At 46.1% G+C, this 27985-nt stretch overlaps 1 protein-coding gene across 1 annotated transcript; it reads right to left on the bottom strand.

The window, feature by feature from the left end:
* Positions 1-1282: 1282 nt before the first annotated feature.
* On the bottom strand, positions 1283-22211 carry ACP6 (acid phosphatase 6, lysophosphatidic). The gene is made up of 10 exons (XM_055584548.1): positions 21549-22211; positions 14037-14168; positions 13786-13916; positions 12904-12983; positions 9171-9258; positions 7657-7789; positions 6557-6657; positions 3559-3654; positions 2129-2294; positions 1283-1480 (listed from the first exon to the last, which is right to left on the bottom strand). Exons 1-10 carry the CDS (start codon positions 21765-21767, stop codon positions 1337-1339), a joined length of 1290 nt encoding a protein of 429 aa, XP_055440523.1. The 5' UTR covers positions 21768-22211; the 3' UTR covers positions 1283-1336.
* Positions 22212-27985: the final 5774 nt, after the last annotated feature.

Raw genomic sequence — 27985 nt, 5'->3', positions numbered from 1 at the left:
CTTCCATTCAAATAAGGCAGGCTTGTGGGGAGGGCAGGTCTAGAAGGAGAGAGGGGAAATTCTGTGTCTATGAGACCTCCAAGTGGGCATGAGAGTCTGAAGCTTGGAAGAAAAAACCCGAACTAGAGAAGGAGATCTGGGAGTCATCACCATATAGACAGTGGGAAGCAGAGAGGTTCTTGTGCTTGCTGTTTTCTCTGAGAAGTAAAGGGATTGATGGTTTGAGATTAGAGAAAGTTTGAGATAGATTCTGGGGAAGAATGAGAAAATTGAAAAGGAAATAGGGGACCATCAGGTAACTTTGGAGGCCCAGGTCAAGGTGGAGCACATATGCTAAGAGTGGTCCTGACCCACCATGCAGAGACCTCACCCACGCTTCTGGAGCTACAGCCACCAGAAGCCAGTGACCTCCCTGCTGCACAGGGCTCCACCTCACTGCCCAGCTACGTTCCCTGACCTTTCACACGACACCCTTTCCCCCTTGCTTACCTGGTTAGCTGACCTTTTACATGACACTCTTTTCTCCTTACGTAACTGGTTAACTACTACTCACTCATTTTTCTCTATTCAGATCAGGGCAAAACCCACCAAAAAAACCTTTAACTGCTCCCCCCAGCCCCTGCCAATCAGGGTTGAGGGTGTCTTCTCTGAATCCAAATAGCCCTCGAGGTACCTTATCACAGGATGAACCATACTGTATCGTCATCACTGATATACTTTATCTGCCTCTCCTACTGGACTGAAAAAACTTGAGGGAAGAAACCTTTCACCCTTATAACGACCACTACTTAGTAGGTGTTCAATATATGTGTGTGAAATGAAGATAGGCAAAGAATTGAGGTCCAAAACCACACGCGATTCTATAGCTTATGTCACAGGCAAGAAAAGGAAAGTGTTAGTTGCTCAGTCATGTTCGACTTTTGCAACCCCATGGACTATAGTCCACTAGGCTCCTCTGCCCATGGAATTCACCAGGCAAGAATACTGGAGTGGGTAGCCATGCCCTTCTCCAGGGGGTCTTCCCAAACCAGGGATGGAACCCGGGTCTTCCACATTGCAGGCAGATTCTTTATCATCTGAGCCACTAGGGAAGCCTCATGTCACAGGCAGCTGCCATGGAAATCAAGCCACAAAATAGGGTATATCCTTTTGGTCTCAACATTATACCCTTTTCCTTTCAAAAAGAGACCTTAATACACCTATAGGAAAGAAATACCCTTACCTTATGTTAAAGTCCATTAACCCTTGTTCCTGCCTTCCCCAAACCAAACAGCAGGAGGCATTGTGTAAAGGCGTTTTATTTTAAAAATCCAGACATCTTACTTGTACAAATCAATCACTCTCCATTTCCAAGTCCCATCATCTGTGCTTCAGAGCAGAGCATGTGGTATTTTTCTGGGTTTAAGGTATAAACTGATATGGTGTTCAAGAACTTGTCCAGTGGACAGAGCCCATCAGGGCAACCTTTTGGCACTTGCTCCTGTGGAAGAGACGTAACTCAGCAGGGGCACTGGGGACCCTGTCTGACTGTTTTCAGCTGTGTCCAGAGTTCTGAAAGGCTTTGACCCAATCAGATGTGTACGTACACGTGTAACAGCCAAGAAGCCCCCATTAATCAGTCAGCTTCCAGATTAAAAGCACTATGCCCTGCTCATGAAAGTCACTCAATAACTGTTGGTTGAACTGACTGGAAGACACATTGATGTTATACCCCTGGGAAGGCTGAAGGTCTAACCTTAGGGAGTGTTCAGCCTCTGCCCTGGACAGCAACCTGCTGAAGTGGCCAAGGAACCAGAGGTGCTGATACTACACATCACCTCCCAAAGACTTCATCATTAATTTTCAAAACAGGCCTCACAGTCAGGAGTTACATCCTGGGAGAGACCCTCAGGAGAAGAGAAGGGTGGTCCTGTTGTTAGAAGGGTTCTGTGGCAGAACTGGGACATGGTTTCAGCCCCAGCCTGCCACTACAGACCCAGTTCTGCCTTATCCCTGGGCCACAGCCATGAGAGGATCCAGAGAGCTCGTGTACCAGTGGAGACTTCCTGGGCCCAAGCAGGTGACTTGGTGCTAAACCAGGTGGGCCGGGTGGCCCAGCCGCCTCCCAACCATACCCCAGGGGTCTTACCTTCCCTCGGTAATAGAGCTGCACAAACCACTCCTTAGACTCCCGGTGCTGGTAGAGTTCCATGGTCAGGTCCACAGCAAATGGGGGCCATTTGTGGTCAAAAATTCCCAGGGTCATTAAGAGAGGCATGAGGGTCACATCATGAGCTGCATAGAGGTACAGCTTCCTGCAAGCAGAGAACAGTTCTCCATAGTTCTTCACCGCAGGACTCTGGAGGCCAGGATATCGCCTGCCTCCTTTGAGTGAGGAAACCAGGTGACATCTAGAAATCAGTTGAGCCTGGTATAAATCTCCTTTGAGGGACTTTCCTGGTAGTCCAGTGGTTACGAATCCACCTTGCAGTGCAGGGGACATGGGTTCGATCCCTGGTCCAGGAACTAAGATCTCACATGCTGTGGAGCAACTAAGCTTATGTGCCACAACTATTGGAGCCTGCGTGCTGCAATGAAGACCCAGCACAACCAAATAAATAAATGTGAGGGGAAAAAAAACAAAAAACTCCTTTGGCGTAGATGGGCTTCCCTGGTGACTCAAACAGTGAAAAATCTGCCTGCAATGCAGGAGAACCAGGTTAGATCCCTGGGTTGGGAAGTTTCCTCTGGAGAAGGGAATGGCTACTCACTCTAGTATTCTTGCCTGGAGAATTCCATGGACAGAGGAACCTGGTGGGATACAGTCCATGGGGTCTCAAAGTGTTTTCTCCAATATCAGGGGGCTTAGAAACCACCTGGGAGTCTTGTTAAAAGGCAGACTCTGATTCAGTGGGTCAGGCTGCGGTGGAAAATCAAACAATCTCAGGTGATGGTGAAACTGTTTATTTGCAGACCACACTTTGTTTACCAAGTGTCTTGGACACACATTCCAAATCCATGGTCCCTAACCTGGAGTTCCAGGCACCCCAAAAGTGCCTATGGAGGTTCACAAGCCACTTCCAACATTTTTAAATGCCCAGTACAATTCCTATCTTCCAATATACTCAGTGAAGGTGTTTAAACAATCTATTAAGCAACTATCATTGTTTGGGGCTATTTTAATACCAAATCAGTTCAGTTCAGTTCAGTCACTCAGTTGTGTCTGACTCTTTGCGACCCATGGACTGCAACACACCAGGCCTCCCTGTCCATCCTCCCGGAGTTGTGATGTCCTAATTACTTATTCCATTGGATGCATGTTTAATTCGTTTTAAAAAATGGAAAAATTAATTTAGGGTTCTTTTCTACTAAAATGAAAATTTCGAAACATGGTAGGACAGATGTGTCAGGAAGAAAGGCAGAAATGTCGTGAATGATTCTGGGACACATGGCCTCGAACATCTACTTTCAGTTACCGACGGCCTACAGGGAGGGGAGCCTGGGTCCCCTCCCTGTAGCCAGAGCCCCACCGCCACCACCCTCCTCAGTCACACCAAGCCAAGCTGCTCGGCCAAGTACCTGGTCTTGCTGGGCGGAGTGGCAGGGTCCACGACTTTCAGCAGGTTGCTCTCCAGGATGTGGAGGAATGGGCCAACTGCCATCTGAAGGCCCTCCCTGTGGTGAGTAAACAGTACTGAAGTACCCAGTGGGCACTGGGCACACAAGGGATGCAGGCTGCTTCTGCCCCCTGGAAAGTTATGAGCCCAGTCAGAGAGCTGAGAAAAGACAAGGGATGCAAGGAGGACAGAGACAGGCAGTAAGGGCGGAAACAGCACCGCCTCAAGTCCGAGGGCTCTCTGTGCACCAAGACTGTAAACAGCAGCAGGGCACAGACCTGGTATGAACATGGCTGAGACGGGAGGGCTGAGGGGATGGCAACCAGGATAAGCAATAGAGAACTAGGCCCAAACTGGGAAGGACAGGGTGTAATGAATTCCAGGAATGCCAGAAGGCCCTTAGAAGAGCCATCTGAAGGGAAATGGCCTAAACTACACTTCTTATGTGCCAGCTCCCCTTCTTGGGCATTGAGACCATAAGGACTTTTCTTAATTTATTCGATTTAACAAGTTCAGCACTAGTGCTCTTGGCTTGGCACTGTGGCTCCACCACTTTCATTCTCAGGATGGTCCCCTCATGATCACAGGTGGTTACCTCAACTCAAAGCATATTTGAGAAGTAACAAACAAAGCAGGAACATGGGGGCTAGTAAGCAGCAGAAAGGCTTGGTTTGGGTGACTCTCACTTTTTATCCAAGAGAAGAAAAATCTTTCCCAGAATTCCCAGAACCCAATCACTGACAAAAAGAGTTGCCATGTCTGGCTTAGACCAATCCTTATTCATGGTGACTGGCCACTTTTACAAATCAAGCAAAGTTGAAACAATAGCTGAGGAGTGGGCAACCAATCAGAGAAGGCAATGGCACCCCACTCCAGTACTCTTGCCTGGAAAATCCCATGGACGGAGAAGCCTTGCGGGCTGCAGTCCATGGGGTCGCTGGGAGTCGTGCACGACTGAGAAATGTCACTTTCAACTTTCACTTTCATGCATTGGAGAAGGTAATGGCAGCCCACTCCAGTGTTCTTGCCTGGAGAATCCCAGGGACAGAGGAGCCTAGTGGGCTGCCATCCATGGGGTCACACAGAGTCAGACACGACTGAAGCGACTTAGCAGCAGCAGCAGCAGACAGCCAATACTATAAGCAGCATATACTTTCCAAGAATTCATGGAGGCCAAGGCAAGTTGGATGGCATTGTGAAATTAGAACCATTTGTTCCTGAAGAAACATCAGTTTTAAGAAACCAGGGCTAATGGAAAAGAAAGTGGATTGGACTCAGATCTTATTTAAAATGCAGGAGAAAGCAAACAATAGCTGTGGGCCAATTCCAACTCAGCCGCTCATTTTTGTAAATAGTTCCATTGGAACACAGTTGTGCCCATTTGTTTGTGTATCATCTATGGCTGCTTTCATGCTACACGGGCTGAGATGAATAGACACAACAGATAATGCACGGCCTGCAAAGCCTAATATATTTATTAAATATGTGTGTATGGACTTCTCTGGTGGCACAGTGGACAAGAATCCACCTGCCAAGGCAGGGGACATGAGTCGAATACCTAGTCCAGGAAGATTCCACATGCCGCACAGCAGCTAAGCCTGTTTGTCACAACTACTGAGCCCTGGTGGCAATTACTAAAGCCCATGCACCTAGAGCCCGTGCTCTGCAACAAGAGAAGCCACAGCAGTGAGAAGCCCGTGCACCACAACTAGAGAGTAGCCCCTGAGGCAACTAGAGAAAGCCTGAGCACACAGCAGCGGGCACCCTGCACGGCCAAAAAAATATATGTAAGTATGCGTTGGTGGAGGGGAAGGCAGTGAGCGACGATTTAGGAACAGTGGGGCCACTTCAGGAAAAGATGAGGGAAGGTGGTCGGTCACAGGAGTGGCAGCGAGCTGAGAGGGTGTGGCTGGAACCTTCCAGAAGCCTGAGGCAAGTGCAAAATGGATGCACTGATTGAGTGGGAGAAAAGCAGGCAGAGGTTCCTACTCTTATGCAAGATTAAGCAAATTCTTGAAATGTTAGCGGTTTTTTCCTCCCACTTCTGTTCCTCAGGACTTCCCCTCTATACTCCCCTCTCTTACCAAGTCACCTATTCTGAGTACAAGCTGAATGCTCTGAACCAACCATTAAAAGGTGTTTTTTTATATTCAGGAAGAGAGATATCCTCCATTCTGATAGTCAGGGAATAGGCCTTCTAAAAGAGAGCCCTAAATACCAGTAAAACAGAAAAAAACACAGGATTGGTGGTCAGAAGATCTGGGTTCAAATCCTGCCTCCACCTCTTGCTAGCTGAGCCTAGGCAAGGTGGCCCACATCTCTCGGGCCCAGTTTCTCCATCTCTAAAGCCAGGACTTGGACTTATCAGGGATAATGATGCCAACCTCATGGCAAGAACAGGAAAATGATCTGTAAAATGATCTATAATGTGATGAATAAAATGAGCAATAATTATTCTTCCTTCAGCAATCCCTGGTACCCCAATGTTTTGAAACTTAAAGCAAAGGAAAAAGTCGGTGATTAAGAGAAACTCAATCAAGGGACTTTCCTGCTGGTCCAGTGGCTAAGAGTCCATGCTCCCTTATGCAGGGGGCCCAGGTTTGATCCCTGGTCAGGGAACTAGATCCCACATGCTGCCACTAAGACCTTGTGTGGCCAAATAAATATATAAAAATAAAATAAATACTTTAAAAAGAGAGAGAGAAACTTGGTCAAGTGGCAGCTCCCAGTTTTGCGTAACAGTGAATGAAAACACTACGTCACCAGTCCCCGCTCCAGAAATGGAAGGACCCAGGGCCAACTCTATTGAGAAGGCCAGCAGAAGGGGGTGAGTTCAGCCTCTGCACACAGAGACGCCAGCTGACAGGTGTGAGCCGGCCTGACGAGTCCCCTTCCCCACACTCTGGGAGACCTGACCAAGTGTGACTGTATGCCGGCAGCTGAAGAGGGCCCCCCATCACCTGTCTTCCCACTGCAGGACGTATAAGGCTGTGTCCACAGCTCTCTGCTCAATCATCCATGCAAACCTCTTCAGCGTGGGGCAGCTCGGGAGGTTGTGCACCTGAAAGGGCCATGGGTACAGTTTTAGAAAGAAACACTCATCCAATGAGCCTGGCGGCGGATCCGTTTCCATGGAGTCCAAGGGGATTGTCTTCTCTCAGAAAAAGACTGGCTCAAAACTCTATGTCCCCAAGGCCTGTCGGAAGCTATTCCTCCAGATCTGAAGGCCCAGAGAAAAATAGTTTTTTCCTCTCTTTCTGATGCTCATCTACTCCAGAGTAAAAAAAATTTGTGTTCTTTTAAGCTAAATAAATAAATAAATAAAATACAAGGCAAGGAATTCATAAATTTTTACTCGGCCTTAATCATCCCCAAAATGATTTCTAAAAAGTATGCCGTATAAATACTTTATCAACTCTTTTTTTTTTATAGCCTTAAACCTATTTTACACATAAGCATAAGGTACATTTCTGCCTTCAAGGCACACTGTCATCTTCACAAGAGAAGGAAGGAGGATCCAGGCTGCACAGCCTTTGGGTGTCTGACTTCTGAATCTGGAGCAGCATTTCCCATTGTGTGGCCTTCAGTATTTATTAGGAAAAAAAAAAGATTCTAGGGCTAAACAAGCTTGAGAAAAACAGAATTAAAGATTAACCAGTTTTCTTTACCACAGTGCTCTCGGGTTCTCTAATAGGCTGACGTGCATATAGACTCTCCAAAAAGTGATACAATAAAGAGGCATTCCAAACTTTTTAGACTACAATCCCTCCCTACTCACCACCCACCCCAGCCCTGCCTGCCCACATTATACACACTTGCATCATGGGTATTCTAGTGAATATGCTTCAAGGAACTCTGGTCAAGAGTTAAAATGTCTACACTCCTAATCTGGTGAGGAGTCCACCCTACCCCCCAGTTCCCAGGTCCATTCTGCCAGCAAGTTCTTTCACAGCTGCCTCCAAGCCAGGAGGCCTCCACCCGCTTCTAACTCAGGAGCCAGCCCACCAAGCCTTACCCAGGCTCCCCCCATCCTCCCAGAGCCCGAGGACAGCCAGCCCACCTGCTCAGCAGCCATGTTGTCCAGCAGGACGAGGAAGTCCACTTCATCACTACTGGCAATGCCCATCCCTTCCTTCACTTTCTTCAAATCCTCTGAGATTCCTGGCTGCAAAGAAGCAGCCTGCCTCCGGCCTCTGCAGAAAAAATTAAAAAGTTATTCCTTATATTTCTTTATACTGTATGGTTATTAAGTTTACAAAGTATATCTCATTCATCATTTAGGATCTTATTTAACTTTCAACAACTCATTGGGGTTAGCTAGTATAATTGTTATTTTAAAGATAGGTAAACTCTACAAAATCCAAAATCACTGCAGATGGTGATTGCAGCCATGAAATTAAAAGACACTTACTCCTTGGAAGGAAAGTTATGACCAACCTAGACAGCATATTGAAAAGCAGAGACATTACTTTGTCAACAAAGGTCCATCTAGTCAAGGCTATGGTTTTTCCAGTGGTCATGTATGGATATAAGAGTTGGACTATAAAGAAAACTGAGCACCAAAGAATTGATGCTTTTGAACTGTGGTGTTGGAGAAGACTCTTGAGAGTCCCTTGGACTGCAAGGAGAGCCAACCAGCCCATCCTAAAGGAGATCAGTTCTGGGTGTTCATTGGTAGGACTGATGTTGAAGTTGAAACTCCAATACTTTGGACACCTGATGCGAAGAGCTGACTCATTTGAAAAGACTCTGATGCTGGGAAAGATTGAGGGCAGGAGGAGAAGGGGATGACAGAGGATGAGATGGTTAGTATCACCGACTCAATGGACATGGGTTTGGGTGAACTCCGGGAATTGGTGATGGACAGGGAGGCCTGGCGTGCTGCGGTTCATGGGGTCGCAAAGAGTTGGACACGACTGAGTGACTGAACTGAGCTGAAACTCTACTAGGCCAACTGACTTAATACATACTAGGGCTAGAATAATGGATTTTCCAAATCCCATTCTAGCATTCCCTTCTATTATACCCAAAACAATGCAAGCATGGCCAGGTCTGCTTGAAAACACGTCTACTTCTTCTGGGGAACACACTCTACATATTGTAAGTGCAATCCCAAAATACCTGAAACCTGAATAGTGCCATCAGCTCCAAACCAATCTATCCTACACAGCAGCACGTTGGTAAGAGAAGGGGAATCTGTGTCTTCTTTGGCGTGCCCATCTAGATTTGCAGTTAATGACTGGCTTACTCATCTTTTCCATAAGTTTCTTCAGTTATCCCATCTGAGAGCCCAGGACTGAAGACAAAGGACAACGCTTGGTAAATGGTGAAGCCCCACGCATGGCTGTATACACCATCTCTCAGCCCGGCGTGTGGGTCTCCCTGATGTCCTGTACCTTCACCATGAGCCTGTCCTGTGAGCAACAGCTGCCTCCCGTCCTAGATATCTGATGTCAGACCCAAGTAATGCCATCTCTCGCATCCATTATCCACTGGCACAGCCAGTCTGCTGGCAGAGGTGGTACAATGCTGCCTGTACCCCCACCCTGAGGAACAAGAATCAGAGGCAGTTACCTGGTTCTTTTCCGCAGGTTCCAGCAGTATTGGTAGTTGGGGTACAAGACTTCCGAGCTTGCTTCGTCAGTGTGGATGACGATGGGTCCTGGAAGGAAGGTGGGAAGCACAGGTGGGAAGAGGCTTCAGCTTGTTCTTCCCAGCAGCTCCATCCCCTTCTTCTTCTCTTTGTATACACAGATGGAGCTGCTCCCAGAGGCCGGCCATCATCCAGGTTACTCCTTAAGGACAGTGAATGCCTTCAATATGCCCTGGCTTTGCCAACAGGAGCTCCCCTGGGGTCTGAGAAAGCACACAGCAGCCCAGTTCTGTCGAGCACAACCTCTCCTGCTGGGCTACCTATATCCTGGAGAAGGCACAGACCTGATCAGACTGGCACATCCATGCTCAGTCGTGACCCTTTGCCACCCTACGTACTGTAGCCTGCCAGGCTCCTCTGTCCACAGGATCTTCTAGGCAACAATACTGGAGTGGGTAGCTATTTCCTACTCCAGGCACATCTATGATGCAGTCCAAAAAAAATGCCTGCCTCAAGATACTACCAGCACTCGGAGATTCTAACAAATGGGCCATCCCTTACTTTAGCAGAACAAAGTTATTTTCTTGCTTTGCAAAGTCCAATCCTATAGGCCAATATGGGCTTTCCAGGTGGCACTTGTGGTAAAGAACCTTCCTGCCAATGCAGGAGAAGTAAGACGCAGGTTCAATCTCTGGGTTGGGAAGATCCCCTGGAGGAGGGCATGGCAACCCACTCCAGTATTCTTGCCTGGAAAATCCCATAGACAGAGGACCCTGGCGGGTTACAGTTCATACGGTCACAAAGAGTCGGACACGACTGAAGCAACTTAGCATGCATGCATACACCAGTATGGTGACTTATGAAACAATCTGAGAAAGGCGCCCACAGGGTCACAAATCCTCTGAGACCCCATGGCCTTGCCCAAAAGAAAAGCCAGGCTTCTAGACGCACTAGCAGGAACCAAAGATTAGACTATAAACAGTGTTTCTTACACACCTCGCAGCAGCTTGCTCCTGCTCAGAGTTGACAGGTACCCTTGTCTCCTGTCAATGCCCAAGGGAGGTGCTTTAACACCTTTCCATGCTTTGCTCTGCACCAGCGTCCTGTTCTACACAGCTCAAGCCTCTTCTTCTCTGATGGCAGAGGAGCTTTATGGAATTCACTGAGGTCAATCTGTGGAATGATTGCTATATTATGTGGTCAGTCACTCGGTTGTATCCAACTCTTTGCAGCCCCATGGACTATAGCCCACCAAGCCCTCGGCCCATGGAATTTTCCAGGCATGAATACTGAGTATGTTGCCATTTCCTACTCCAGGTGATCTTCCAAACCCAGGTATCAAACCTACGTCTCTTGCGTCTCCTGCATTGGCAGGCACATTCTTTAGAGCCACCTGGGAAGCCCTCAGGTGAATCCAAACCCCAAAGACCTACCATTCCCAAACAAATTGCTGATAGTCAAAACCTCAGGATTAAAGAGCAGCCTACCGTGACTTGAGCAGAATACCAGAAGTCACACACTTGGCTGGTCTGGACAGGAGGAGGAAATCAGACTGTGTCATGAGTTTAGCCCTGAATCTACAACCAACCAGCAGGATGACTTTGGGAAGTCACTTCTCTTCTTTGGGGCTCACATGTAAATTGAAGGGGTAAGACTAGTATCGGCAATTTCCAACTGTTTCTAAAGCAGTGGGAGCTTTTTTCTCCCACTATGAAATAAGGTAATAAAAGGGGTTGAGGGCTTCAAGGTAGGGGTCTGAAGCACGGTGTACTTGCATGCCCCATTCCACTCCTTTTCTGTAGTTCCTGACCCCTCTGAAGAATCCTGGAGTTCTGCAGGACACATTGTAAAACAGACCTCATGATCAGAGGCCCTCTCCAGATACCCAAGTCTTCTGAGAAGCAAGATGGCACAAGAGTGAAAAGTATGGACTGGGAAACCAGACTGCCAGAATTTGAATCCCAGCTCCTCCATTTACTAGCTTTGTGTACCTCAGACAGTCCATTATCCTCTGCCTTAGTTCTCTTATCTGTAAAACAGGGATGCTACCTACTTCACAGGGTCATCACAAGAATTAAGTCAGTATCTGCAAAGCTTAGAACCATGTTTGATGTATAGCAAGTCCTTTAAATGTGAGAAAAATAGTAACTATGATTTAAGCCTCTAATTAACACATGGTAATTCCTACCTGGTACCTGCCATGACTGTCTGGATAACAGACCTTCAGTTTATGATAAATAAGGTATATTTGAGCTGGCACTCAGATATGTGTTGAAGGAATGAATGACCAAATGATACAGAACAACACCCTCCAGCCCTTCCCTACCAGCCTGATTCTCTGGAGCTTCCTCAAAACCTTCTTGGACTTCACTAGGATTTTACTCTTGAAACAATATCCCAAAGTTGAACCACTCCCACCAATGTTAGCACCTTGTGGGGTTCTTTGGTCTATCCAAATCCCATGATACTGGCCAAGGCAAGGAAGTAGTCAGGACACAAGTCAAGTTGGAGTGTGAGGCTGTCTGAGTCCAGCGCAGGGAGAGGCTACCAGGCGGCCACACCAGCAGTTGGTGATGATGCCACTTCCTTCCTCGCAAGAAACCTGGGGCAGCCTGAGTCTGAGGCCCGCCTGTAGACCAGGCTGCTACCAAAAAACACCCTTTCTACATCACTTATGGTTCTGGGGACAGGACATTTGCCTTTCAGAAGCTGGGCAAGTGAACAGTTTTCAGAAGGCCATGCACCATAGACTATTCCTAAGCTCAGGGGCTCCCAAAAGGTAAGGAGCAGGCCACCCTGTGTGCTCTGTTACTCAGGCTGTTTGTGTTCAGCCAATGTCAGCCAGAATTAGCAGCCATACCCAAATCAGCTAGGGGCAAGGCCAGTCTCCTTTGGTCTGGAGGTTCTGTACCTTACACATTTTTTAAAAGCCTGATGGAAATTTTACCTCGATTTGAGATACTGCTCAAGAAGCTAAATAACGTAACAAGAACTTTGCCTTATGGCATCATTTGAGTATTTTAATATTGGCAAGGTCATGATGATCTGAAACTCAGACCAGTAATTAAGTGTAAATTTCAATCTATTACAAATGACAAAATGCAGCTTCACCTGATAGTCAAAAGCCCTCAAATACAGGGAAAATAATAAACGTAGTCCTCGAGGGTGGAAAGTTGCAGAACCCACTAATGTGATCATTCACTGACTGAATATGTCAAAACCCAAACTCAAGTTAACCTTTCCTTAACTGGGAAAGGCCATATGGGACACTGTTACCACCACCTGGGTTATGCTGTGGATTATCACCAAGACCAGGGCCGTGGCAGCAGGCCCAGGTCCCAGTGAAGAGTTCCTTTTAGTGTCTTTCCTTTCCAGCAGTGTCTCAACTAAACAAAAAGCCCCAAGTATTGTTTGAAAAACTCTGGCTGCAGCTACCTTATGCAGCTTGTGTAGACACTTGAGAGAAAAAGCCAGGAGCCAGGGGTGCATCGGAGCAGCTGACATGTTGGTGTAGGGGTGAGGTCAGGCTGGCAGATGCAGCGGCAGGCCAGACAGGGAGGGGCCCGCCACACAGCTGGTACACCAGAGGCCCCAGGAGCAGGAGGAGAGAGACCCAGGTGGGACAGACATCAAGAGAGAGAAAGCAGGGCTTTGGAAGCAAGACGAAAAGGCACCTCAGGGACGGGGGCTGACTTGTAGACCCTGAACTCGAACCTTCTTTTTGATGCTGGAAAAGTCCAGCCAGCAAACAGCGGGTAGACTCCAGGTTCCGATAGATGTTAGTGGAACGGATGCTGGAAACAAAACAAAAACATAGAGAAACTCATAGAAGGAAGATTTACATGTGCACACTACCTTACTCCACAGAGCACTCACAGGCTTTCTAAACTACACAAAGGCAGCTGCAACAGCGTTAGTCACTCAGTGGTGCCTGATTCTTTGCGACCCCATGGACTATAGCTTGCCAGGCTCCTCTGTCCATAGAATTCTCCAGGCAAGAATACTGGACTGGGTATCCATTCCCTTTTCCAGGGGATCTTCCCAACCCAGGGATGGAACCTGGGTCTCCTGCACGGCAGGCAGATTCTTTACCATCTGAGCCACCAGGGAAGCCCCAAAAGGGAGCTACAGGGCCGGGAAATACCCTTTCTCTCTCTGTGGGATGGCTGCCCAAGGGACCTGAGGGCCAGTGAACATGACCTCCAGGGACCACTTGTTCTCCGAATCCTATCATATTACGGTAACTGTCCCCAGACTGCCTAGGAGGTTCTAGCAAGGGAACGCAGCTTCTTGTATACCCTTGACCGAAGAACGATTCTCCTCTCTCAGGGAAGGTCGTCCTCTTCGACCAAGCACGCAGCATCAGGAGGGATACACGCAGAGCAGTGAGAGAGGAAGGGGACACCAGCCTAGCCAGCCAGATGAGCCAAATCAACCCTGGCGATCAATGGGGCGACAGGCTGCAGCCACATCACCCTCACATCTCCCACCTAGACTACCTCGGATGAGAGTGGGAACCACACAGAGGGTTAGGACAGGTTTTCTCACACTCAAGACCTGACACTGGGTGCTATATTCCTTTCTCAAGTGACTCACAAGACCTCCAGTGGGTTGAAGGTTGGCGAAAGAAAGGGGATGTCCTCCACGTAGTTCTTCCTCAGCCTCTCCCCGAGGGCAAACATCTGCTCCATGCCCACCTTGGTCAGCTGTCCAGCAAACATGCCCCCCTGAGGCATGGGAGGGGAGAGAAGAATGAAGAAATCTCACAGCCTGCTAAAGAACCTCAGCCCAGGGCAGACCATCACAGCTCTGCAAGGCGCTTCAGGGAGCAGGAAAGCATCGCTCACCTTCAGCGTGGTCTCATGATACTGAGAGTCGAAAGGAGAGTGTGGTTTCGGGCCACCAGCAAGATTGGTGACTGTGTATTCAAGCTGAGTTTGGGGTGGGACCTCTAATAGCTGGGGCTTCCACTCAACCTGCTGTGAGCACAAAAAAACAACACATTGCTTAAAAAGGTTCTGGAAACTTAAGAGCGTTAACATCTGGCAGCACATAGCTAGAATCACACTGATGGTAGACAAGCAACCTTCCCAAGGATGGGAAGAAGGAAAGAAACTTCCACTCCAGCTCTAATTAAGGGAAGAAATGATTGCAATTTATTATTCCAGGTGTCCTTGGCCCAAGTCCTGTGATTGCCACACTAGTCCTCACTGCTGAGGGTCTATTGGCACCAAGCCCAGACTGAAGTAAAGGGGAGAGGTGGTCAGAGGGCCTGGCACCTAATACTTGGTGAATGAATGAATGAACAAATGAATGAATATAATCCAATCTCAGTGACCATATACTTGTAAGAATGTTTAAGGAATCAACCTGCAGGGTTTTGTGGCCCCTCGTTAAAGACTCTATTTAATGCCCCTTGAACTACTACATATATCTCTTCCTTTCATCCAATTTCTCAAACAAGTAGCTGCCCTCTAAGAAACCTTCACTTTTTACCATCTTCCTTTACTCCCCGTAATCTGGCTCCTGCCCCAGCTGTATTGGTTTTCAAAACATAACAAGTAGCTATAGGCCTCCTAGTTGCAACAGCCCATAAAATTCTTACACTCATTGAGTTGGATGTGATGACTCAATTTTAAAAACAAGTCTTTCCTTCTAATTCCATATGCCAGCTCCTCTTCCCAACTTATTATGACTCTCAAGGCTACCCCAATTCTAATCCCTAGAACTCAAACCTGACTCTTCCCATTGCTCCACCATTTCCACCCCAAACCCTGTGGATCACTGGCTAGAAAAAAAATGTCACTTCCACTGGTCCTTCTTTTATATTATTATTAGAGTATAAATCCTTATTGTTGTTGTTTGTAGTCGCTCTGTCGTGTCCGACTCTTTTGCAACCCCATGGACTATAGCCTGTCAGGCTCTTCTGTCCATGGGATTTCCTAGGCAAGAATAGTGAAGTGGGTTGTCATTTTCTTCTCCAGGGGATCTTCCTGACCCAAGGATTGAACCCATCTTTCCTGCATTGGAACTACTGAGCCACCAGGGGAGCTTCATAAAACCTTATTACTAATACATGAAAAGATGCTCAACATTGCTCATTATTAGAGAAATGCAAATAAAAACTACAGTGAAGTACCACTTCATACCAGTCAGAATGGCCATCATCAAAAAAAAAATCTACAAACGGTAAATGCTGGGGAGGATGTGGAGAAAAGAGAACCCTCCTGTACTGCTGGTGGGAATGTAAACTGATACAGCCATTATAGAAAACAGTACGGAGATTCCTTAAAAAACCAGGAATAAATCTACCATGTGACCTAGCAATCCCACTAGTCGGCATATACCCTGAGAAAACCACAATTCTAAAAGATACATGTACCTCAATATTTACAATAGCCATTGTAAAGAGCAGCAATATTTACAACAGCCAGGACATGTAAACAACCTCGATGTCCATCAACAGATGAATGGATAAAGGAGTTGTGGTACATTTATACAATGGAATATTACTCAGCCATAAAAAGGCCTGAAGTTTCTCTAGCTGAAGCAGGAATGGGAACTCAGAGCCCCAGTCACTCAGCATCCCTTTAGCCCACAGGCTCTACAGAATGGTTTGAAGGCTATCAGATAGATCACAACTGAATTGGAAAGACTCAACACAGAAAAAGCCAATTTCAAGATGTCTGTACTAGAGCCAGCGAGCGCCTAAGGGCTCATCTAAGGCAGTCAGAACAGAAGGGAATTCAACAGAACAGAATTCAAGACATTGCGTCAATCCTGGCAAGTAAGTAGATAAAAGCTTTTTTTCCTTTTTTTTTTTTTTTTTGGAGGCTATATTGGTAGGTGAACAAGAAAGAATAAAGAAAAAAATTACTTTGATTTGGAGTCTGGGTGCATGAGGTGGTAAGGGGTGATGGAGGTACTTCTTGACTAAAACTGAGGCCAAGACAGAAGAATAGTTAACAAACTGAGTTCAGTTTTGTACAATTTAAGTTTGAGATATCTCCTCTGAGTTTCCAGCATTCCCAGCATATTCCCATAACTGGAGTCCGTTTTGTCTCTCTTCTTCATCACACTGTAAACTCTTTTCTTTTTTATAGCTGAGACTGAATTATCCACCCATGTAAGTCCAGTGTCTAAGCACAGGTCCTGACACCAGGTCCATAAGGCCTGCTCAGCCACACTAAAAAGTCTTCTCCAGTTGGGTGTACCCACCAAGAGAGGACCTCTGGTTCTCCTAGGAGATGACTCCTGAGGGCTAGGTCACATCAAGACTAAAATACCCATTTTCAGACTCAAGAATGGATGATACATCAGTTCCACACAGTGTCCATCCCACATACATACTGTCGTTCTTGCTCCTGTTTTTCAGTCCAGAGTCAGTAGCAAAGAGTAGCTTTATAATTTTATTTATTTATACTCCATTTTCAAGAACTAACTTGAAGTAGGTGGTAGCAATACCTAAATATAGCAAGGTAACCAATTTATTTATTTATTTTTTGGCTGCACCACGAAGCTTGTGGGATCTTAGTTCCCTGACCAGGGACTGAACCTGTGCCCTCAGTGGTAAAAGCATGGAATCCTAACCTCTGGACCAACAGGGAATTCCCAAGATAACCAATTCAAAGTCGAAAAGAAAGACAAAAAAAAGTAACCAAAAAAATGGATAAAGCAATAAAGTTTCTCAAAAAATATTAATACATGCTGTGAAGATCTATATACTTACTGTAGGTGGGCCAAAAGATTCAGCACTAAGCTTTTTGGCTTTTATGTAAAAGGAGAAACCTGATCAGCTAGACAAGCTTAAAGATAAAAGCAAGCCAACTGTTCAGGAGAAGCACACCATTTCTCAAGTGAACAGACAAATTCCTCCCAAGGGTCCTCATAAAGAGGATAGAGTTAATATAATGAACATCTTTTCAGTAGTCACAGCAATGAGTTTTGTGGGATTGTTTCTTATTGTTCCCTCGACACAGAATGATAGCATCTCACCAAAGCACATTTCCATTAAGACAATACTATACAGGGATCAATATGTTACATTCCAGGTAAAAGGAAAAAAAAAATCTACATAAAAGTAAACAAAAACTTCCAGGTGTAGTTTTCAGAATAAACTAATGATTTGAAAGCTTGCACACTCCACACTACTGTAGCTGGAAAAGTTTTTTAAAGTTACTGATGCCTGAGCCCCACATGGGTTAATCACATCCAAATCTCCCAGGGATGGGGCCTCAGTTTTTTTAATGCTACTCAGTCTAGATAATTATAAAGCTTCACCAGAGAAGCTTTTATCATGACTGGATGCTCTGAGTCAATTAAATCAGAATCTCTGGGAGAGAGACCTAGGCTTCAGTATTTTTTAAAGTTCCCCAGTTGAATCCAATGTCCCACCAAGGTTAAGAACCACCACTGCACAGGAATTAATGGACTGACTGGCACATCCTTTATGTAATGCTTCCTGAAAACCACTTATCTTAGCTGAGCTTTGAATAAGTGTTAATCTACAATGATACTGACATCATCCTTCCCAGCCCACCTGACATTATTCTTCCCGGCTCATTTACACTATAGAATAAACATGGACTCTAATGTCTTCATATGGAGAAGGCAATATCAACCCACTCCAGTACTCTTGCCTGGAAACTCCCATGGACGCAGGAGCCTGGTAGGCTGCAGTCCATGGGGTCAAGAAGAGTCAGACATGACTCAGTGACTTCACTTTCACTTTTCACTTTCATGCATTGGAGAAGGAAATGGCAACCCACTCCAGCGTTCTTGCCTGGAGAATCCCAGGGACGGAGGAGCCTGGTAGGCTGCCGTCTATGGGGTCGCACAGAGTCGGACATGACTGAAGCGACTTAGCAGCAATGTCTTCATGAACTGTGGAGTTTGAACGCATTGGACTTTATTTTCTAAAAACTGGAGTCTTCCTGGGTTGGGGCCTATCTTGCCATGAAACAGAGAGAAGCTGACAAAATTCCAAAAGTAGGGTCAAATTTATCTTTGGAAAGCATACTTGGATCTAATCTAACAATCAGAAAAAATGACCAATCAAGTTCCAGAGTTTTATTTCCAGAGCACAGATACAATACTTTTAGGAAGACAGGTTAATTCATCAGTCATTCAATCATTTAAAAAAAAGCTCAATAAAACATCTAGTTTTAAACAATGATATTTTCTAAGGATTTGTGAGATAATGAATGCATTGATTTGTCATGTGTTTATCTATAAACCAGTCAGAAGTCTGGAAACATTTACCAAAGGCAATTTTAGTTTTAGAACAGCTGTTAAATAGTCCTTCCTGACTCTAATTAATAGCAGAACCAGGAAGACTAGAAAATCCCATTAACGACCTCTATCAAACTGGAGCTTGGAAAAAAAATCCTGATAGCCAGAAACAAGTCACAGGAGGCTGATGACACCCACTCATAGCTTAAGTTGAACAAAGGTTGGTTATATCCCTTGCTTTTATGCTTTATACATAATAACTAAAGGCGTTCAGTGCATCTACATAAAATCTGAAAATGTGAACAGGCCTGAGTGGTAATGTGCCTTGCTGCTGCTGCTGCTGCTAAGTCGCTTCAGTTGTGTCTGACTCTGTGCAACCCCACAGATGGCAGCCCACCAGGCTCCCCCATCCCTGGGATTCTCCAGGCAAGAACACTGGAGTGGGTTGCCATTTCCTTCTCCAATGCATGAAAGTGAAAAGTGAAAGTGAAGTCGCTCAGTCATGCCCGACTCTTAGTGACCCCATGGACTGGAGCCCACCAGCCTCCTCCGTCCATGAGATCTTCCAGGCAAGAGTACTGGAGTGGGGTGCCAATTGCAAAATGAGACCAAGGATTCAAATGCACCATATTTTGTGGCTACAAAAACAGAAGATGAATGAAGCCGGCATTCTACCTTAGCTACCACTGCCCCTTCCAACATAAGGGCAGAGATACCCATCACACACCCACTGGCTCAGGAGAAAGCCCTAAAAGATTCTAAATCTTTTTCCGGTTACTTAAGGGAACACATATACTGTCTGAAAGAGGTTCAGGCCTACACATTCAGACTTTTATTTTTGGGCTCCAAAATCAATGCAGATGGTAACTGCAGCCATGAAATCAAAAGACGCTTCCTCCTCGGAAGAAAAGCTATGACCAACCTAGCTGCTGCTGCTGCTAAGTCACTTCAGTCGTGTCCGACTCTGTGCGACCCCTTAGACAGCAGCTCACCAGGCTCCCCTGTCCCTGGGATTCTGCAGGCAAGAATACTGGAGTGGGTTGCCATTGCCTTCTCTGCCCAACCTAGCTAGATAGCATATTAAAAAGCAGAGACATTACTTTGCCACAAAGGTCCATCTAGTCAAAGCTATGGGTTTTCCCAATAGTCGTGTATCAATGTGAGAGTTGGACCATAAAGAAGGTTGAGTACCAGAGAACTGATGCTTTTCAACTGTAGTGTTGGAGAAGACTCTGCAGAGTACCTTGGACTGCAAGGAGATCAAACCAGTCAATCCTAAAGGAAATCAATCCTGAATATTCATTGGAAGGACTCATACTGAAGCTCCAATACTTTGGCCACCTGATGCAAAGAGCCAACTCATTAGAAAAGGCACTGATGTTGGGAAAGTTTGAAAGCAAGAGGAGAAGGGGATGACAGAGGATAAGAAGGTTGGATGGCATCACCGACTCAATGGACATGAGTCTGAGCAAGCTCTAGGAGATAGTGAAGGACAGGGAAGCCTCGCATGCTGCAGTCCAAGGGGTCGCAAAGAGCTGGACACAACTGAGCGACTGAACAATTCTATACCAAGAATAAATGGAGAAGAAAGGGGAGTATATAAGAGATGGGCTATGTACAAAACTAGAAGGAAAATTTAGTGACCTAATATAAAAAGGCAAAGTAAGAGACTGAGAAAAGATCCAAATATTCAAATAAGGAAAGAAAGAGAAGGAAAGGAGTGAAGTTCAGGTTCCAGATAGAATGTGGAATAGCCATCTAGAAAGGCTAACTAGAAACTTGATAACGGAATTTAAGTGCCTACAAAGACTTATTATGTGGGAAATGCTTTGAGGTTTGATTTCACGTGTGGCTAGCTTTAAAAACTGGGTTTTCAGTTGTACACCGTGAGTTGTAGAACCCTGAGGACTTCTTAAAAGCAACTGTCATGAGTATGCCTAATATCAATTTGGACATCCTGCAGAACCTGCTCCAACATCAACCTGGAGAACCAACAATGCAAAAGCACCCCACAGGCAAGTTTGCCACCTGGATACCTGGGAATTCCAGGTTGCCTATTTATCTTCATTAGGAAGACAATTCTTTAATCACAGGCCTGCCTGCTATGAAAGGCCAGAGATCTTTACTGGGTCTTCCCAAGAATTAAACCCAGAAAGGATAATCATCTTCAAAACCAGCTATTTGTTCTTTATTCATAATTATCCTGAGCAAAACCAGGTGGATTTTAAGACTGGTCAATTAATTTTGTTTTTTCCTGCCTCAGATCCCTTCTACAGTAAGTTTAGGATCCCAGAATGAAAAAGGAGAGCCCCAAGATACAGCACTTGTTGCCCAAAAAATCCTCAGGATCTCAAATGGTCTCCAGCAAACCCAGAGAGAAAGTTGAGGTAAAATCTGTTCCCAAAAGTGGTGTTGGTTTTGTTGTTTAGTCGCTAAGTCACTCCAACTCTTTTACAATCCCATGGACTATAGCCTGCCAGGCTCCTCTGTCAATGGGATTTTCCAGGCAAGAATACTGGAGTGGGTTGCCATTTCCTTCTGCCCGGATCTTTCCCACCCAGGGAATTGAATCCCTGTCTCCTGCATTGGCAGGAGCCACCATTGAGCCACCAGGGAGGTCCCTTCCCAAAGGCATTATTAACCTTTTATCCACTGTGATCCTAATCAGGTTGGTTCCTGTCACAAAGGTCCCTGCAACTCTTTGACAACCATTAAAATGGTCACACAGAACTACATTACACCCTTGTACTCAAGTTCCCACAAATATTCACTAGAAATACAGAGTTTCAGGCTCCCACATCTACTGAATCCGCATTTTAACAAGATCCCTAGGCAATTTATACGCACCTAGGGAAGCACACTACTACTAGCTGGGCTACATCACAGCCATGGGAAGTTTCCGGGCTGTCCCACAATCCGGGTGTCCGAGGGGGCTGGGGTGGGGGGGGCGGTTGGGGGTACATGATAAGCACCTTTGTTCACACTGTTTTCCCTTCGTCAGGACCCAGTCCGAATTCCCGCTCAGTGAGAGTTAAATTCCAAAGGTGGTGTGCGTTGGGGCAAAGACCCTGGCCCGCCACTAGCTGGCCACACAGTTCTCGCTCCCCAACCGTGCCGGTCTCTCTCACCTGGTCCTCCTGAGGGAGCGGCTTGAGAGGGCTCCGCGCCCCGTGTCGAAACACGACTTGCACCATTTTCAACTCCAACAGGCTTCGGTCGACAGGATTCTGCTGGTCCGCCCCCCCAGGCTCGGCCAGGGCCACCCGCCGCTGGTGGAGGCAGTAGGTTAGCGAGGTCAGGACGCCCACGGGGGCCCACATGCGCAGCTTGAAGACCCGGGAGATCATGGTGGAAACCCCTCGGCTGCCCTTCGGGGTGAGAGTGCAGAAAGCGAATACAAGTCCCCAGCGCGCGACGGGGCTCAGCAGCCTCCCCTAAGTTCCCAGGAACCGGAGGGTGCACACATCCAGCCGCCCAGGCTGCGACGGCTACGACTCCCAGCTTTGAAGGGGACCCAGATTGGGCGCAGCGAAGACTTCCCGGGAGTTTTAACCCGGGTCGGGGTTGGCCGCTCCTGCAGCAGACTGGGCGGGGATACCGGGAGCCGGGAGCTCAGCTCCTGATCTTTCGTCCTCTAGGGAACATTAAACTTATATTTCAGGTTCGGCCTCCAGCACTCTTGGCGGGACAGACACACGCCCTGACTTCCTCCGTGGCAGTGGCTCCATTAACAAAGACCGCTGAACTCCACTTCTTTATAAGCAAGCTGCCAGCCACTTTCTCACCTACCCAGGGACTTGCCCCAAGTGGACCCACGCAAAGGAGCACGGGAAAACGAGTCCCGTGGTGACGCCTGTCCGGGGACTGTAAGTTGCGAGAACTACAACTCCCACAAGGCTGCGCGCCGTGGGCCCTAGCTGGAGGTATTACCCCGCCCTCCGCAGTGGGCCTAGCCCGGTAGGCTAGCAGGTTGCAAGTCTCCGGGGCAGGGCGGCCAGTGTGTGGGAATGAATTGGCGAGTTTGCTAGGCTGATTGGGTAGGAGACATGAAGAAAGGGGTAGATAGAATTGAGTAATGTAGATCATCTATTTGGAGTCTAGGGAGCACAGAGGACTTCCTTGAAGTTGAAGTTACTGAGTTAAGAGCCAAGACACCACTTACTGAATGATTACTCTTGGCTACACGGGGAGCGGGGGCTTTATATTTAATCATTTGATATCCCACTTCTATGTTTAAAGAGGTTTAGATCATTGCAAACGTATAGAAGTTCAAGCCCATTGATGCGTTACTTGTATCCAGAATATTTCTTGTGGAAAAATCCAGGCCTTGTCTGTAGATGTCCCAGTGAGTAAGCACCTTGCTAACCTAAACCACCTGCTGGTCTGATTTCTCATGAATATACTGCGGCTCCAAACTTCTGTTCCAGGTCTTTGCAACAAGACACATCTGTGTCCTCAAGGCAAAGGTCAAGTTGTGAAGAGAGTCTGAGTATATTAACATTAAAAAAAAAAAAAAAATTCAACTGAGTAAATTTGAAGATTTAATTGTCTTTATTCAACTATGCATGAATTGGGCAGCACCCCATTTAGCAACCAGAAGAATGCTGGATAGGGTTGTACAAAATGGAAGGTTTTTCATAGGGTGGAGCAAGATAGTATTAACAAAAGAAAAGATGGTAGTAATAAAAGAAAAAAAGGATTCCCCTACTGGGAAGAGGGAGGAGAAAGGAACTGGGAAGGGTTTTATCATGCAGATCGCCTCTTCTGCAGCTGGGGGTGGAGGAGTTGATGGAGAGGGACCCTGTGACAGCTTAATTTACTGGTGCTTAACCAGAAAATTCCAGACTGGTCCATTAACATTACATTTCTAGGGGAGGTTAAAACTGCAATTTGACAGAGATACTAAATCTAGGTTTGGTACCATGGACTTTAGAACAAGTGGTGCTGAGCAAGGCCTTGTGGGATCCTGGGCCTGGAGGCCTTTTTGTCTGTCATTCCTTGTAGGCAAGACTCCAGCCTCCATGACCTTCTCTGAGTTCCAAAGGGCAGAACAGTTACTAATCAAAGGAGAAAGAGTAACGAAACCACCTGAGCAAGATTAAAGGGACCAGTTGTTGTTGTTCAGTCGCTAAGTCATGTCTGACTCTTTGCAACCCTGTGAACTGCGGCACTGCCAGTTTTCCCTGTCCTTCACCATCTTCCAGAGTTTGCTCAAATTCGTGTCCACTGAATCAGTGATGCCATCCAATCGTCTCACCCACTGTTGCCCCCTTTTCCTCCTGCCCTCAATCTTTCCCAGCATCAGGGTCTTTTCCAATGAGTCTTTACATCAGGTGGCCAAAGTATAGGAATTTCAGCATCAGTCCTTCCAATGAATACTCAGGGTTGATTTCCTTTAGGATTGGCTGGTTTGATCTCCTTACTGTCCTAAGGACAGGATTAGGAGATGAGCCACCTGAGACCCTGCATACACCCTAATCTTGTCAGCAACCCCACACTTTTGAACTTTAAAGAAGAAAGAATGAAGACTGTTACTGCCTTATCACATATCCTGCCTGACTATATAATCTCTCCCTACTCACCAGGGAGGGTGGCACAGTTCTTGAGGTACTAGCCTATTGTGTTCCCCCTTTGCCCAGCAAAATAATAAAGCCACACTTTCCTTCTCCTCCTTAACTGTCTCTGTATTTGTCTGGTATCGGTACACAGAGAGCCAAGATTTTGGCAACACAAACGATGCCATTTGGGGCTTGTAGTTTTCTTTTTAACAACATCCAACCAGTTCTTTTACCATTCTGAATTCTATCATTGCATCAAACTTGGTCAGATGTAAAGGCAACATACTTATGGAGTATGGCTCCTGACCTGAGTCTAAACTTCTACATCAGGCTAGAAAATTCTGAATGTCCTACCATTGGGAGGGGTCATTTTGGAACACTGCACGTTGTCACAGTTTTCTCCCTGGCCTAGCCCATGTACTCACTTCTTAGAGTCTTATTGTGTGTTCTGATATTATTAAAAACTGAAAGCTGTTTTTCTAGGCTAAGTAAGGTATCAGCAGCACTAGACAATACTGCTTCGGAAACTGAGTGATGAAATGTAACCTCAGTGGGGAAAAATGTTCTCAGCAGTTGAGCGAAAATGTAGTATGACTTGAGTACAGAAGAGCCCTGGCATATGAGCAGCTACAGGAGTCCTGGTCATTCTAGGATGTCAGAGCAGCTCCAGGGCAATGTAATGTTGGCATCTGGGTTCCATTCCCTTCTGCATAATGGACAGGTCAGCCTAGTCCACATGCTGTTCCCTGACAGCCTCAGCACAGTCTTGTCAGGCATCGTGAGCAGCACCTTTGACCTGGTGGAGCGCATGCTGTCAGGACGCAAGTGTGTGGTTGATGTGGGAAGCAGTCTTAGCAGCAGATCTTTGCCAGAAGCCAGAGAGAGTAAGGTTGGAAAAATGATAGATTCCTTGAGGTCGTTTATTAATAAAAGCCCTGTTTGTCAGCACATGTGAGACAACACTTGGGGAATCCTATAAATATTTGGTGTGTTGTGCAGTGGTCCTGGTCATGTTAATAAATTGCATTTTAAAAGAAAGGCTAGACTGGATAGGAGAGGAGTTTGGGAGAGAATGGATATAATGTATATGTATGGCTGAGTCCCTTTTCTGTCCACCTGAAGCTATCATAACATTGTTAATCGGCTATACCCCAATACAAAATTAAAAGTTTTTTTAAAAAGATAAAAGAAAGACTAGAAATCCTGAAATCATGCTCTGGGACTGCAGAGCAGCAAGGGTTGGTACTGAACAACTGATATTGTGACCTTGGCTTTACCATCATACAACTTTGGCTTGGGAAATAAGCCCTCCTCCACCCAAATTGTCTTCAGAGGGTTGGCTTTAGTATTATGTCCAAACTCAGGTTGAATTATGAGATTAGGTAAGAAACAACCACATTCACTGCTTTATCTCCAATAGTGAGCATAATGCCTGACTCATAAGTACCCCACAAATACTTGTGGGATGAAATTATAGGTTATATCATAGGAATAGTGTTGAGGACATTGTTCATTACATCACTTATTGCTCCCTATATAAATCTCCTCTTGGGAACCTTGTTTTAGTCTTAGCATTAGAACAAACAGCAAAACATATAAAGATTACTTTTCCTTCGTTTTTGCCTTGGCTGACAGGAAGCTTGGAGCTTAATTTTAAGCTTGACCACAGCAAATATTTAGAATCTAATAGCCAGTATAACTGTGATCTTTTCCTCCAGCAAAATCACCCCAGATTAGTTCAGTTCAGTAGCTCAGTCAGGTCAGACTCTTTGTGACCCCATGGATTGCAGCACACCAGGCTTCCCTGTCCATCACCAACTCTCGGGGCTTACTCAAACTCATGTCCATCGAGTCAATGATGCCATCCAACCATCTCATCCTCTTTCGGCCCCTTCTCCTCCCGCCTTCAATCTTTCCCAGCATCAGGGTCTTTTCTAGTGAGTCAATTCTTTGCATCAGGTGGCTAAAGTATTGGAATTTCAGCTTCAGCATCAGTCCTTCCAATGAATATTCAGGACTGTTTTCCTTTAGGATAGACTGGTTGGATCTCCTTGTAGTCCAAGGGACTCTCAAGAGTCTTCTCCAACACGACAGTTCAAAAGCATGAATTCTTACAGTGCTCAGCTGTCTTTGGATTGGAAGGGGGCAAAACTGGAAAAAGGTCAGTGAGGGTGTTGCAGGACTCCAGGTGTGAAATCTTTAAGACAGAGAGTTAACAATAGAGAGTGAGAGGGAGGAAGGAGTCAAGGATGACTTCTTAGTTCCTGGGTTGGGCAACTTTCAGAGAATGACTTTTGGAAGGAGATTGAGCAGAGATTAGCAAGTTAATTTTGAACATGTACATTATGAGGTTGCCTGAGAGGCAGTTAAATAGAAATGCCCTGTAGATTACATATCCCTCAGGATAAATTTGGACTAGGAAAATGTAGGTGGAACTCCTCTGCACATAATTATTAATTGAAACAAAAGGAGCAGATAACATTCCCAGGTGAGTGAATAGAGTAGAAGGAGAAAAACAGAAGGCTAAAACAGGACTCTGAGTGTTACCAAGCAAGGGCTCACTGTACAACGCACATAGAAGCCAATACGATGGCAGTGGCTTCTCTTTTTTTAATTGGAGGATAATTACAATTTTGAGATGGTTTCTGCCATACATCGGCATGAATCAGCCACAGGCATAACCATGTCCTCTCCCTCTTAAACCTCCCTCCCCATCTTGCTGTTGTTAAGTCACTTTAGTCATGTCCGACTCTTTGTGACCCCATGGACTGCAGCCCACCAGGCTCCTCTGTCCATGTGATTCTCCAGGCAAGAATACTGGAGAGGGCTGCCATTTCCCTCTCCCCATCTTACCCCTTTGGAATATTCAGATCAGATCAGATCAGTCGCTCAGTCGTGTCCAAATCTTTGCGACCCCATGAATCACAGCACACCAGGCCTCCCTGTCCATCACCAACTCCTGGAGTTCACTCAGACTCACGTCCATTGAGTCAGTGATGCCATCCAGCCATCTCATCCTCTGTCGTCCCCTTCTCCTCCTGCCCCCAGTCCCTCCCAGCATCAGAGTCTTTTCCAATGAGTCAACTCTTCGCATGAGGTGGCCAAAGTACTGGAGTTTCAGCTTTAGCATCATTCCTTCCAAAGAAATCCCAGGGCTGATCTCCTTCACAATGGACTGGTTGGATCTCCTTGCAGTCCAAGGGACTCTCAAGAGTCTTCTCCAACACCACAGTTCAAAAGCATCAATTCTTCGGCACTCAGCCTTCTTCACAGTCCAACTCTCACATCCATACATGACCACAGGAAAAACCATAGCCTTGACTAGACGGACCTTTGCTGGCAAAGTAACATCTCTGCTTTTGAATATGCTATCTAGGTTGGTCATAACTTTCCTTCCAAGGAGTAAGCGTCTTTTAATTTCATGGCTGCAGTCACCATCTGCAGTGATTTTGGAGCCCAGAAAAATAAAGTCTGACACTGTTTCCACTGTTTCCCCATCTATTTCCCATGAAGTGATGGGACCAGATGCCATGATCTTCGTTTTCTGAATGTTGAGCTTTAAGCCAACTTTTTAACTCTCCACTTTCACTTTCATCAAGAGGCTTTTGAGTTCCTCTTCACTTTCTGCCATAAGGGTGGTGTCATCTGCATATCTGAGGTTATTGATATTTCTCCTGGCAATCTTGATTCCAGCTTGTGTTTCTTCCAGTCCAGTGTTTCTCATGATGTACTCTGCATATAAGTTAAATAAACAGGGTGACAATATGCAGCCTCGACGAACTCCTTTTCCTATTTGGAATATTACTCAGCTATAAAAAGGCACTGGCTTTTGAGAAAAGAAAGAACTTTATCTTCAGGTGACTGATAAAGAGGCAAGGCTCTCACACCTGTCTCCTTGATCCAGTATAAGGGCAAAGTTTAAGGGGTTGGGGAAATTTCAAATGTGGAAGCTGATAGGCTAGTCTTGAATTAGTCCACATAAGCTACTCGTGCTGCTAGAAGCCAGA

This window comes from Bubalus kerabau, chromosome 6 (assembly GCF_029407905.1).
Source record: "Bubalus kerabau isolate K-KA32 ecotype Philippines breed swamp buffalo chromosome 6, PCC_UOA_SB_1v2, whole genome shotgun sequence".
Lineage (NCBI taxonomy): Eukaryota > Metazoa > Chordata > Mammalia > Artiodactyla > Bovidae > Bubalus > Bubalus kerabau.
The sequence above is the reverse complement of the archived record's forward strand: the minus strand, read 5'-3'. Positions and strand labels throughout refer to the sequence as shown.

Excerpts from the sequence above, each read along its gene's own strand:
- ACP6 (XM_055584548.1), bottom strand. The coding sequence starts at position 21,767 with ATGATCTCCCGGGTCTTCAAGCTGCGCATGTGGGCCCCCGTGGGCGTC. Across the intron at positions 14,169-21,548 it reads CGCTCCCTCAGGAGGACCAG|CAGGTTGAGTGGAAGCCCCA; the intron begins GTGAGAGAGACC and ends TTGTGCTCACAG. Across the intron at positions 6,658-7,656 it reads ACAACATGGCTGCTGAGCAG|GTGCACAACCTCCCGAGCTG; the intron begins GTGGGCTGGCTG and ends TGGCCCTTTCAG.